At 44.9% G+C, this 13,009-nt stretch overlaps 1 protein-coding gene across 4 annotated transcripts in view; it reads right to left on the bottom strand.

Moving 5' to 3' along the window:
• Positions 1–13,009, bottom strand: part of CACNA2D4 (calcium channel, voltage-dependent, alpha 2/delta subunit 4) — a 118,875-nt gene that overhangs the window by 64,098 nt on the left and 41,768 nt on the right. For all 4 annotated transcript variants that reach the window (XM_005865963.2, XM_014539426.1, XM_014539427.1 and 1 more), the window contains 5 exons: positions 11,221–11,282; positions 9,847–9,914; positions 7,617–7,662; positions 7,419–7,516; positions 5,839–5,932 (listed from right to left, as the gene is read on the bottom strand). In XM_005865963.2, the coding sequence (XP_005866025.1) occupies positions 5,839–5,932; positions 7,419–7,516; positions 7,617–7,662; positions 9,847–9,914; positions 11,221–11,282 (368 nt within the window). The remainder of the gene's footprint in view (positions 1–5,838; positions 5,933–7,418; positions 7,517–7,616; positions 7,663–9,846; positions 9,915–11,220; positions 11,283–13,009) is intronic.

Here is a 13,009-nt window from a genome sequence, read left to right as displayed (position 1 = left end):
ATACAAATATGTATATAAATGTATATAACTACGAAAATATATTTGCATTTCCCTGTTTTAGGTAAACAGTGGGGGTATTATACAGGCTTTTCTCCATTGCTAAGATCATTCCATAAGAGTATATAGAAATATTTCTCATTTTCCTCGCTCAAATGTTTATTTTAAATTTATTTTTCAATTATATTTGGTATACTTTGTTAGCTTCAGATATACAACATAGTGATTTGGCATTCACATACCACATGAATTATATAAGTCTAGTAGCCACAATAAGTCTAGTACTCATCTGGCACCATGTATAGTTATTACAATGCTACTGACTATATTTCCTATGCTGTACTTTACATCCCCATGACTATTTTCATAACTGGCAATTTGTACTTAATTCCTTTTACTTCTTTTGCCCATCCCTCTATTTGCCCTCCTATCTGCCAACCATCAGTTTGTTCTCTGTATCTATTAGTTTATTTTCATTTTGTTTATTTTTTAGGGCCTACATATAAGTGAAATCATATGATATTTGTCTTTCTCTGTCTGACTTATTTCACTTGGCATAATAACTTCTAGGTCCATCCATGTTGTCACAAATGGCAAGTTTTCATTCTTTTTTATGGCTGAATAATATTCCATTGTATATATGTACCACATCTTTCTTATCCATTAGTCTATAAATGGACACCTAGATTGCTTCCATATCTCGACTATCCTATATAATAAAAGTGTAGTATGGAAATTGTCCCCTCCACTGGGAGTTCATCCGGGAGTTTGACCAGGGGGTGGGGCTGGCAGGGGGAAGGGAGGAAGCAGCCAGCAACTGCTAGGGACCCTACCAGTGCATGAATTTCATGCAATTGGCCTCTAGTTATAAATAATGCTGCAATAGTGGCCCGAGACTGCTGCTGCGTTGAAGTGGACAATAGAAGTCCTGATGGACGGGGGCGATCGTGAGGAACTTGGAGAATCTGGGGGAGTGGGCATTTCCCTATCAGATCTCTGTCCACAGCCAGTGGCACAACAGAGGAGGGTATTTCTTGGATTTTTATGCACCAACAACAACTGTTGAAAGCATGATGGAGCACTTGTCTCAAGACATTGATGTAATCAGACCTAATATTGTAAAACACCCCTGCCCCAGGAAGTAAAGGAGTGTGAAGGGATTGTCCCAGTCCCACTTGAAGAAAAACTGTATTCCACAAAGAAGAGGAAATGAGGATTCTCCAGATTTTAGCTTTCTATTCAGTTCTCTCACTTTTGAGCATCATGGATGAATAATTTACAAGCTTGACCTTTACATAAATGTGTGTTAGGTGCCATTTGAGTGTTCTGGGTATTTTTAGCTCTTGATTTCCTTTGCTGGGAGAGGTGGAGGAATGGCTTGCTTGGAGCCACTGTGTAATCTGCGGGGTCCCACTCTCCAAGTCAAATATATTGTTCTTGATTTTGTTAAATTAAATGTAATTGTTTTTGCCCTATAACACTAACACCATTTTGAAGAACAAAACTTATAAAACTATCTTGGATTGTGAGCTAATTATTCATACTGTATAATCATGCAAGATAAAATATCATTCAGATTGTTTTAAAAAATACTGCAATAAATATATGGATGTATACATCTTTTAGAATTAGTGTTTTCAATTTCTTTGGATAAATATCCAGAAGTGGAATTGTTGGGTCATATGATAGTTCTATTTTTAATTTTTTGAGGAAGTTCTATATTGATTGCTGCACCAGTTTGCAATCTTGCCAATAGTGCACCAGGGTTCCCTTTTATCCATATCCTTGACAACACTTGCTGTTTGTTGATTTATTGATAACAGCCATTCTGACAGGTGTGCGGTAGTATTCATTATAGTTTTGATTTGCATTTCTCTGATGATTAGTGATGTGCATTCACATACCACATGAATTATATAAGTCTAGTAGCCACGATAAGTCTAGTACTCATCTGGCACCATGTATAGTTATTACAATGCTACTGACTATATTTCCTATGCTGTACTTTACATCCCCATGACTATTTTCATAACTGGCAATTTGTACTTAATTCCTTTTACTTCTTTTGCCCATCCCTCTATTTGCCCTCCTATCTGCCAACCATCAGTTTGTTCTCTGTATCTATTAGTTTATTTTCATTTTGTTTATTTTTTAGGGCCTACATATAAGTGAAATCATATGATATTTGTCTTTCTCTGTCTGACTTATTTCACTTGGCATAATAACTTCTAGGTCCATCCATGTTGTCACAAATGGCAAGTTTTCATTCTTTTTTATGGCTGAATAATATTCCATTGTATATATGTACCACATCTTTCTTATCCATTAGTCTATAAATGGACACCTAGATTGCTTCCATATCTCGACTATCCTATATAATAAAAGTGTAGTATGGAAATTGTCCCCTCCACTGGGAGTTCATCCGGGAGTTTGACCAGGGGGTGGGGCTGGCAGGGGGAAGGGAGGAAGCAGCCAGCAACTGCTAGGGACCCTACCAGTGCATGAATTTCATGCAATTGGCCTCTAGTTATAAATAATGCTGCAATAGTGGCCCGAGACTGCTGCTGCGTTGAAGTGGATGATAGAAGTCCTGATGGACGGGGGCGATCGTGAGGAACTTGGAGAATCTGGGGGAGTGGGCATTTCCCTATCAGATCTCTGTCCACAGCCAGTGGCACAACAGAGGAGGGTATTTCTTGGATTTTTATGCACCAACAACAACTGTTGAAAGCATGATGGAGCACTTGTCTCAAGACATTGATGTAATCAGACCTAATATTGTAAAACACCCCTGCCCCAGGAAGTAAAGGAGTGTGAAGGGATTGTCCCAGAAAAACTGTATTCCACAAAGAAGAGGAAATGAGGATTCTCCAGATTTTAGCTTTCTATTCAGTTCTCTCACTTTTGAGCATCATGGATGAATAATTTACAAGCTTGACCTTTACATAAATGTGTGTTAGGTGCCATTTGAGTGTTCTGGGTATTTTTAGCTCTTGATTTCCTTTGCTGGGAGAGGTGGAGGAATGGCTTGCTTGGAGCCACTGTGTAATCTGCGGGGTCCCACTCTCCAAGTCAAATATATTGTTCTTGATTTTGTTAAATTAAATGTAATTGTTTTTGCCCTATAACACTAACACCATTTTGAAGAACAAAACTTATAAAACTATCTTGGATTGTGAGCTAATTATTCATACTGTATAATCATGCAAGATAAAATATCATTCAGATTGTTTTAAAAAATACTGCAATAAATATATGGATGTATACATCTTTTAGAATTAGTGTTTTCAATTTCTTTGGATAAATATCCAGAAGTGGAATTGTTGGGTCATATGATAGTTCTATTTTTAATTTTTTGAGGAAGTTCTATATTGATTGCTGCACCAGTTTGCAATCTTGCCAATAGTGCACCAGGGTTCCCTTTTATCCATATCCTTGACAACACTTGCTGTTTGTTGATTTATTGATAACAGCCATTCTGACAGGTGTGCGGTAGTATTCATTATAGTTTTGATTTGCATTTCTCTGATGATTAGTGATGTTGAGCATCTTTTCATGTGCAGTTGGCCATCTGTATGTCCTCTTTGGAGAAATTCATATCCTTTGCCTATGTGTGGTTTTTAAAAAATATATTTTGTTGATTTTTTACAGAGAGGAAGGGAGAGGGATAGAGAGTTAGAAACATCGATGTTTGTTTCAGCTGCCTCCTGCACACCTCCTACTGGGGATGTGCCCGCAACCAAGGTACATGCCCTTGACCAGAATTGAACCTGGGACCTTTCAGCCCACAGGCCAATGCTCTATCCACTGAGCCAAACCGGTTAGGTCCTTTGCCTATATTTTAATTGGATTGTTTGGGTCTTTATTTTTTTTTATTTTATGTTGAGCTGTATGAGTTTGTTATACATTTTGGATATCAACTCCTTATTAGGTATTTCATTTGCAAATATCTTCTTTCATTCAGTAGGCTGTCTCTTTTTTTTATGTTTTCCTTTTACTGCAAAAGCCTTTTAGTTTAATGTAAGTCCCATTCATTTATTTTTGTTTTGTCTTTGGCCTAGGAAACATATTAAAAAATATTACTAAGAGTGATGTCAGAATATTGCCTATGTTTTTTTCTAGGAGTTTTATGATTTCAAGTCTTACATTTAAGTCTTTAATCCACTTTGAGCTTATTTTTTTATATGGTGTAAGAAAGTGGCCTCGTTTAATTTTTTTGTAATGTATCTGTCCTGATTTCCCAGCATCATTTATTGAAGAGACTGTCTTTATACCATTTTACTAGTATATTCATGCTTCCTTTATCATAGACTAATTAACTATATATGTGTGAATTTATTTCTAGACTCTCTATTCTGTTCCATTAATTTACGAGTCTGTTTTTATGCCAGTACCATGATGTTTTGATTATTATAACCCTGTAGTATAGTTTGATATTGGGTAGTGTGATACCTCCAACTTTGTTCTTCTTTCTCAATATTGCTGAATCTATTCAGGGTCTTTTGTGGTTCCATAATAAACTTCAGTATTATTCTAGTTTTGTGGAAAATATCATTGGTATTCTGATAGGAACTGCATTGAATCTGTAGATTGTTTTGGGTAATATGGACAGTCTAAAGATATTAGTTCTTCCAATCCATAAGCACTATATAGTTTTCTGAGTGCAGGCCTTTTACCTCTTTGGTTAAATTTGTTCCTAAGTATTTTGTTCTTTTTGATGCAACTATAAATGGGATTGTCTCTTAATTTGTCTTTTCGATAGTTTGTTATTGGCATATAAAAATGCATCTTGCTTTTCTAAGTAAGTGATTGTTCCTATAAAATTATGTTAGTATTTACATTAGGGTAGTATTAATTAATTTATCGAGAGTCTAGGGAGATTGGACATTTTCATTCCTATTCAGGAACAAGGTATGGCCCACCCGAGGATATGTTTTCATTGCTTTTTAGAGAGAGAGGCAGGAGGGAGAGAGAGAGAAAGAGAGTGAAACATGGATGTATGAGAGATACATTGATTGGCTGCCTCCCTTACGCCCTGGACCGGGGGATCCAACCCCACAACCTAGGTAGGTGCCCTGACAGGTAATCAAACCTGCAACCTTTTGGTTTACAGGTCATTGTTCCAACTAACTGAGCCACCCTGCCAGGGCCCCACTCTGTTTTTAACCTCTTATCTTACCCCCTCCCAACACTCATGTGCTTTTACATACACGTGAACACACATGTGCATGCAAATGCACATACACATCCCCCCCCCCCCCGCCAAACACACACTCAAACCATTCATCTCTTCTTTCTATCTGTCTGCTAAGCACAATAGCACCAGGTAAAAGTCAGCAGAGACAGTAAGGAAATCTAAGGCGCTGGGACACACGGAGGTGAAATTTGTACTTCATGGTGTCTTGACCTCAGCTCCTGGAGACAAGGCAGGAGCTGATCTGTTGACCTGCTCCCTCAGGGCACTTTGGTGGTGGGTTCTCACAGTGAGAGCCCAACCCTGAGACAGGGGTTCTTAGAATGGGGCTTCTGCAGTGTGGGCTGGGGGGTTTGGTTCTGTGACCGGGGACCGGCTCAGGGTGTTTCTCCCGAGGGGTGTGCGGTGTGCGGAAGCTCTGTAAAGCCCCCACATAACCTGGGACTGTGTGAATGATGCTCTCACTCTCCCTGTCTCCCTGTCTTCCCACCCTCATCACAGTTCATCGTAGGCCAAAGGACTTGGATGATCTCCTAAGCTGCCAGCCAGCTCGTGGTGGGGGAGGGGGGACCCTGACTCAGCCAAGGGAACGCAGGGGCCAGGACCTCTTTCCCTTGTGGGAGCCCTCAGCCCCAGCCTGTACATACTCAGAGGCATTGAGAGCCAGTGCTGTCCAGTAGGCTTCCATGGGGGCTGTCACCACGCCATCAAACAGTACCTCCCGCACCAGCTCCTCGTCACCTGGACGCAAAATCAAAGGAGACCAATGTACTTATTTCCCCCATGATTATAAGCACAGCTCACCTGCCCTTTTGAAAATCCTGACCTTCAAGGAACAAGATGTGCCTCATAAACATGTGTCCGGAGCGTGTAAAATTACCTACGTGAATTTGAGGAAGTCACTGCACCTCTCCCAGCCTTCATTTCCTCAACCCCAGACAACATGTGAGTAGAACCAAATGACCACTAAGGCTCTTTCCAGTTCTAATGTTCTGTGAAATTATGGAATCCCTCAGCGACATCAGACTTTGTTGGTGCGCAGCCCGCCCTCCATCTCAACTCCCATCCCTTTGCTCCTTGGCCATCGCCCTCACACTCGCTGGCCTTGGCAGTTCCGTGAATTTGGATTTGCTGAGAGCCTCCACATAGGCTCTTCCCTTGGCCAGGATGCTCTTTCATGGTGTCTCTCTTTTCCCTCACTCTCTTTGGTATTTACTTTTATGGCGGCGAAATTCATATAACATAAACTCAACCAATTTAAAGTATGCAATTCAGTGGCACTTTGTACACTCACAATGATGTGCAGTCATCACATCTGTCTAGCTCCACAACATTTTCATCACCACCATCACCCTGTACCCATGAACCACTTGGGTGGTAAGTGACACTGGCTGACAGAGGTGGCCCTCCCTGACCCCTTGTTTGCAGCAGGCCCCATCTTTTCCTGTACAGCACAATCTGTAACAACCTACACCTACACACGCAGGCTTGCTTCTTCATCGCGTGGTTTCCCCACGAGATTATGAGCTCCCTGAGAGCAAGGGCCTCGCCTGGTTGGGGCATTTCTAGCTTCAGTGCCTGCTCCAGGCCTGGCACAGAGGACATGCTCAGTACAGATTGTTCATGGAATGAATGTTGGGACAGCATAGAAAGTGGAGTCTTCTCTTGCTGGTGACATGTGACAAAATGACCTGCTCCTTCTTCCAAAGAGAAAGAAGAAGTACCATGTTGAGGGTGTGTAATTTCACAGTTGAGTTAGTGGAGGGGAACCTAAGGTTAGTCTGAGAACCAGGTGCTAGAAAACACTCACAGACACAGGCTGTGGAGGCTGTCTGGTCAAATGCTCTCCTCTGCGGAGATGAGGACGGAGTGTCAGCTGCTGGCCCAGGCCCACTGCTAGGTGGTGGGGAGACAGATCTGATGGCTAGGTGGATGCCTTTACACTGTGGGAGTGTCCCTTCGGAGCCTTACAGTGCTCAGGTGAAGGAGGTTCGCAGAGATCCCAGTCCCTGACGTGGGGATGTGCTCATGTGCCCCGTTCCAGGAGTACTTAATCATCAGGCTGTCTCTGCTTTGTCTTGGGAAGTCTCCCTGTCCTCCTAGGCCATCAGTGAGTTCCCTGGAAAGAGCTACCTGGCAGCCCTCCCCTAGCCCCAGGCCTCCCCTCCTGCAAAGTCCTGAGCTGCAGGGTCCCAGAGGGAAGCCCTCATGGGCGGGCAACACGCACACTCCAGGTCTGGGTCCTCCCCTGTCAGAAAGCGGACCATAGCCTCCCGCTGGCTGAGCTTCCGGTGGTCGGGGTCAATATCCGTGATACAGTAGATCCTGGAATCCAGAGGAGTCAAAGTTACCTCAGAAAATCCTGCCCCTCTTCCTCCCTCCCTCCCACCTTCTCCTCCTCAAGTGCATTGACTTCCCCACATACCAGTCGCTGGCCAGGGTCAGGTCTGGGTGCAGCAGGTCGTGCAGGCCTGCAACCAGAACTCACACTCAGGAGGACGCTCACCCATGTGAGGACGTGCACCAGAACTGTTTCGAAACAACTGCTGGGAAGCTTCTTCAGGGAAGGGCTGGGTTTACTCTTCCTTTTCTCAGCTCAGAGTAGGGCTGGGCTGGGTTTACACAGACCATGCCTTTGTCCGTGTTGCTCCCCACTCCCTGAGAAGTTCTTTCTCCCCATTACCTCATGTCCAAATCCTAGCTATTAGTTCTCCCTTGAAGGAGCTAATACTTTGAAATCAGTGATTTCATCTTCATTGTACCCGACTGAGCTAAATGGCCAGTCAAAAGGTGATCCCAGAGGTGGGCCATGTCTGTTCTGTGTGATCTTTGTAGCCTCGTGCCCAGCCCAGCACAGCACCTACACTGACATGGGCTCCATACATTTGTTGATTGAATGAATGAATGAATGAGAAGCACCCCACTGAGCACCCTCAGTGCTCACAAATAAATAGGTGCTCAAATTGAGGTTCGTCAAATTGAATGCAAGGATGATGGCAACGCCAAGGGGGCATGCGCGGCTTCACTAAAAGAGGTTCTAGGCTGACATAGATGCAGGCAAACAGTCAAAGGGTGACACTCCTGTCCCCACAGGAAGTCCAGTTGACTTTAAGCCCCTGGATCACTGGCTGGTCTAACCCACTGCAGTGGGTGATGGAGGGCACCCATCCCTGCAGCAATGAGATGGGATATCTGGGAGAGGAAGAAGAGCACAGGGAGGAGGAAGACACCGCGGGCAGGGAAGTTTGTTTTGGGGCCGGCGGAAAAAGGAAGGAGTGTTCCAGCGTCAGGACATAGGCTGTGAAAGGGTGAATTCAGGGGACGTGGGAGCACACAGCTGGGCACATAACCCAGCCTGGGTGTGGACAGGGGTCCTGGGGGGCTCCTGGGAAAGTGAAGTGTACACTGGGCCTGAGGAGTGGGTTGGAGTTAGCTGGGATCAGAGGGTGGGGCTGGAGAGGGGAGCATTTCGGGGGAGAGTGCAGCGATGGGAAGACTTGAAGCCTAGTGTGTGGGGAAATGAGAAAAAGCAGAAGGCCAGTGAAGGTCCTTTAGCAGCAACACAATCCAATTTGGCATTTCTAGAAAGTTCCCTCTGGCAGAAAGAAGTTCAAAGAAAGGAAGAGGCAGGAGACCCACTGGAGGTGGCTATGGCTACCTGGGAGAGAGGGGACAGTGGCCGTGGCAGAGAGGAGAGACAGGTACATTCAAGGGATGGTAAAGGGGAATGGACAGAATATGGGCTTTGAATAGGGCTGTGACCACATCTCTCAAGGACGCCCTGAGCCCTGGATATAGGTTTTTTTCTCTCAAGGTGCCCAGGCAGCTGCCAGTCATGAGCAGGTTGCGTTAGAGAGGGTGGGCCCTTCTCTGCCATCCTCCCCGCCATTTCCCGCCATTCTTCTCAGGTTCACTTCCCATGAGCTCCCTTTATGGGTTGCATTGTGTCCTTCAAAATGATATGTTGAAGTCTTAACCCCCAATACCTGTGAAGGTGATCTGATATGGCAATAGGGTCTTGGCAGATGTATTCAAGTTACAATGTGGTGCCTGGTGTCCTCATAGGAAGGGAAAATAGAGACACACCAGGGGAGAAGCTATGTGATGATGGAGGGGACATGGAAGAGCTGCAGTGCAAGCCAAGGACATGGGGGCCAGCAGGAGCTGGAAGGGGCATTGGAGGCAGCCTGGCCAGCAGAACTGTGAGGGAATACTTTCTGTTGTCAGGGCCACCCAGTTTGTGGCACTTTGTACAGCAGCCCAAGCAAATGGTTACAGATTCGCTTCCTCACTCTTCCCAGCCTCCTTTCTCATGCCTTCCGCAGTCTTCCGACAGGTTAAATTCAGCTTTGTTCAGAGAAACACATCCCCTGGAGGCCTGGCCCTCTGGCCCAGCAATGCCTCCCAGGACCTGGCAGTGTGAAGTTGGCACATCTGAGGCTCTGTCGGTTTTGATGGCTGACTGGCAGATGCTGCTCACCCAGGGTGCCCGGACACACAGACCGTCCTCCCTGTAGCCCGGCTCTGATAGTCTGCCCTCAAGACCGGGACCTGGAGCCTGTCAGACCAGCTCTGGCTCCAGTTGGTCCTGCTCAGTATCCCAGGAGCATCCACTTTCCCCTCTAAACTGTCATCTGTACATGGCGCCGACCCACCTTCTTCCACAGATGTGTTCCCCAGGAGGATGTGTTCTCCGTGGCCCTGGGACAGCACCACCCCCAGGCTGTGGGGAGAGCAGAGAACCCGGGTCCTCATCAACAGCAAGTGCAAGTCAACGTCCGGTCCATGTCCTGCCCTTCACCAGCTCTAAGTGTACGAACTGTCCACATCCAAGCCCCTTGGTTCCCTCAGGACTGAGGCAGCACTTCTATTTTTACATCAGCCTTTTCCTGAAAAGGACCAGGAAATCCTACAGGCCAAAGATTCTCCTCAGCACCCATTTTAATCAAGTTGCACCCTGAACCTCTCGGGAACCCTCTGAAATGTGGAAAAGTCTCTAGGTCTCACAGGGCTCCCCACATAGAAGAGTCCTTTCCCAACTGGTGAATCCCACGATGCCTTCCTCTCTCTCCTGGTAAAACATTGCTTTTGAACCTTGGCCCAATATTTGAATCACCCAGGGAGCTTTAAAAGACTCTACCGCTGGGCTAGCCGGCTTGGCTCAGTGGATAGAGTGTCGGCCTGCGGACTGAAGGGTCCCGGGTTCGATTCCGGCCAAGGGCACATGCCTGGGTTGCGGGCTCAATCCCCAGTGGGAGTGTGCAGGAGGCAGCCGATCAATGATTCTCTCTCATCATTGATGTTTCTATCTCTCTCTCCTTCTCCCTTCCTATCTGAAACCAATAAAGAAATATAAAAAAAATAAAAAAATAAAAGACTCTACAGTCTGGGCCCCATCCTAGGAATTCTGAGTAAATTGGTTTGGATGGGGCCTGGACATTGGCAATTTTATAAAATTCCTCAGGAATTCTAATGAGCAGTCAGGGCTGGGAGCCATGCTTTATTGAGAAATGAGATAATTCAGAGATAAAGGCTATTTGTTTCCTAATCTGTATATTACCTGGAGTTAAATATTTATACTGCTGGAGGAAACCTAGGAGTTCTTTAAATTTGATCTTTTATCTAACAATTTCTTACAACTGCATGCATTAAGATCTTTAAGTAGATTATGCCATTCAATGTTCACAATACCGCCAAGAAGTAGCTAGTATTACAACCCTCATTTTACAGATGAGGAATCTAAAGCACAGAGAGGTAAAGTAACTTGACAAAGGTCACACAGCCTGTAAGCGATGAAGTTGGCATTTAAACTCAGGCAGTTTGGTTCCAGACTCTGCACAATAGGCTACACCGGCAAAGCAGGACTAGATCTCTTAAGTTTCCTGGATACAGACCTGGGTCTTTTTCTGTTGCCACAAAACTGCCAACTATGAGTAAATACATCCCCCTACCTGAAAGTTCTTCCCTGTGTTGTTGATATTTATGTTCTACTCATCCTTCCACTCCGCAAACAAAACGTGTGTCCTCACCTGAAAGGTGTGTCACTGATGTCTGTGAAGAAGTAGTCATTGGTCAGGAAAAGAACCCTCTTCTGAAAGAGAAAACAAAGATGTTTGCTGGAGAGGAGTGGCCCCCATGCCACCCACCTCCTTACCTAAAGCCCTTGGGGTTTCACCAGCTCTGTGCCATTTCTCTCACTTCTTACCTCTTCCCTAACCAGCACCAGCATGCCTCATCTCTGGACACCACAGGCAGACTCATCATCGCAGGCCCAGCAGCCTTTGGGGGTGGCCTGACTGAAGGACCAAGGGCTAGACCTGTGCTGTCCCATAAAGTGGCCAGGGAATGAATGGTACTGAACCTTGATATGTGCAAATAAGGAAATGAATCTTCAAACTTTAGTTAAGGAAAATTTAAATTGAGATCACCAATGTGTTCCTGACTATTGTATTGGACAGTGTGGGTGTAGACTGATTCTAGGCTTCATATGGGACCAGAGTGGAATATTTATGCAGTTGGAGGGAATCTAGGTGGTGCTAAAAGCTTTTGTCCAACCACCCACAACCCTTCCCTTTCTTGAATACAGCCTAGGGAGTGGGGTCACCATTCTCTCCACTAAACCTCTCCCAGGCCAGTCACTCTTTACAACTCTTTTTTCCTTTCAAAGCTGCTTCTCTCAGGTTTCACTTGCATTTACATAAATTAGAGCATCAGGTAGTGTATACAGAGGCTATGAATCAGACAGATCTGGATTTAAGTTGTGTGCTCTGAGGTAAATCACTTCATTTTTCTAAGCATCAGAATTCGCATTTGTAAATCAGGGTTAACAATAGCATCTCTTGCCTATGGTTGCTCTGAGGTTGTATGTTTTTAATAGATGGGAGTCGGTCCAGGGAACAGCAGGATTTGCGCTGGTCCACACACTCAACTTTCTGTCTTTGGGAAAGCCACATGTTCCAGTTGGCTCAGGAGCTGTTATTTCCCTCACTTCTTTCTGGCTTTTCTTGCACCTTGGAAACTGGAGCAAGATGTTGGAAGGGAGCTCTGTAGTGGTTAAAGCATTGGCTGGAGAACCAAAGAGTCACGGGCTTGATTACCTGTTAAGGGCACATACCAGCGTTGCAGGTTTGATCCCTGGCCCTGGTTGGGATGGGTAGGGGAGGCAACCAATTGATGTGTCTCTCTCACATTGATGTTTCTCTCTTTCTCCCTATGCCCCTCCGACCTGGCAACCATCAATTTGTTTTCTGTATCTATGAGTTTATTTCTGTTTTGTTTGTTTGCTCATTTTTTTTTAGGTTCCACATGTAAGTGAAATCATACAATATTCGTCTTTCTCTGTCTGACTTATTTCATTTAGCATAGTACCCTCTAGGTCCGTTCATGTTGTCACAAATGTTATTTCATTATTTTTTATGGATGAGTAATATTCCATTGTATACATGTATCCACTTGATGGACACTTAAGCTACTTCCATATATTGGCTATCTGTTTATATAAAAACCCTAGGTGTAACATCACAACTGAGGCTCGACCAACCAGAAGGAAGTCAGTCCTGCAAGGGTTGTCTTGGAAACAACTGCACCCTCCCTGAGCTGTTTCCTGCGAGGGTGGCCAGGTTTCAGGGAGGAACTCGCCCTCGGAGTGTGGACACACTGAGTCCTGGGTCGCGTTGCCAAGGGCTGCGCCCTCCCTGGGCTGTTTCCCGGGAGAGTGAGGTTTGAGGCAGGAACCGGCCCTCAGAGCATGGAGGCATATCTTTATAAAGTTTTAATACATTATATTAGAGGTTGTGGTAGTACTGTTTTACCCACAGC

Source organism: Myotis brandtii, unplaced genomic scaffold, assembly GCF_000412655.1.
Source record: "Myotis brandtii unplaced genomic scaffold, ASM41265v1 scaffold216, whole genome shotgun sequence".
Classification (NCBI taxonomy): Eukaryota; Metazoa; Chordata; class Mammalia; order Chiroptera; family Vespertilionidae; genus Myotis; species Myotis brandtii.
Note: the sequence above shows the minus strand (reverse complement) of the source record. Positions and strands in the feature narration are given on the sequence as shown.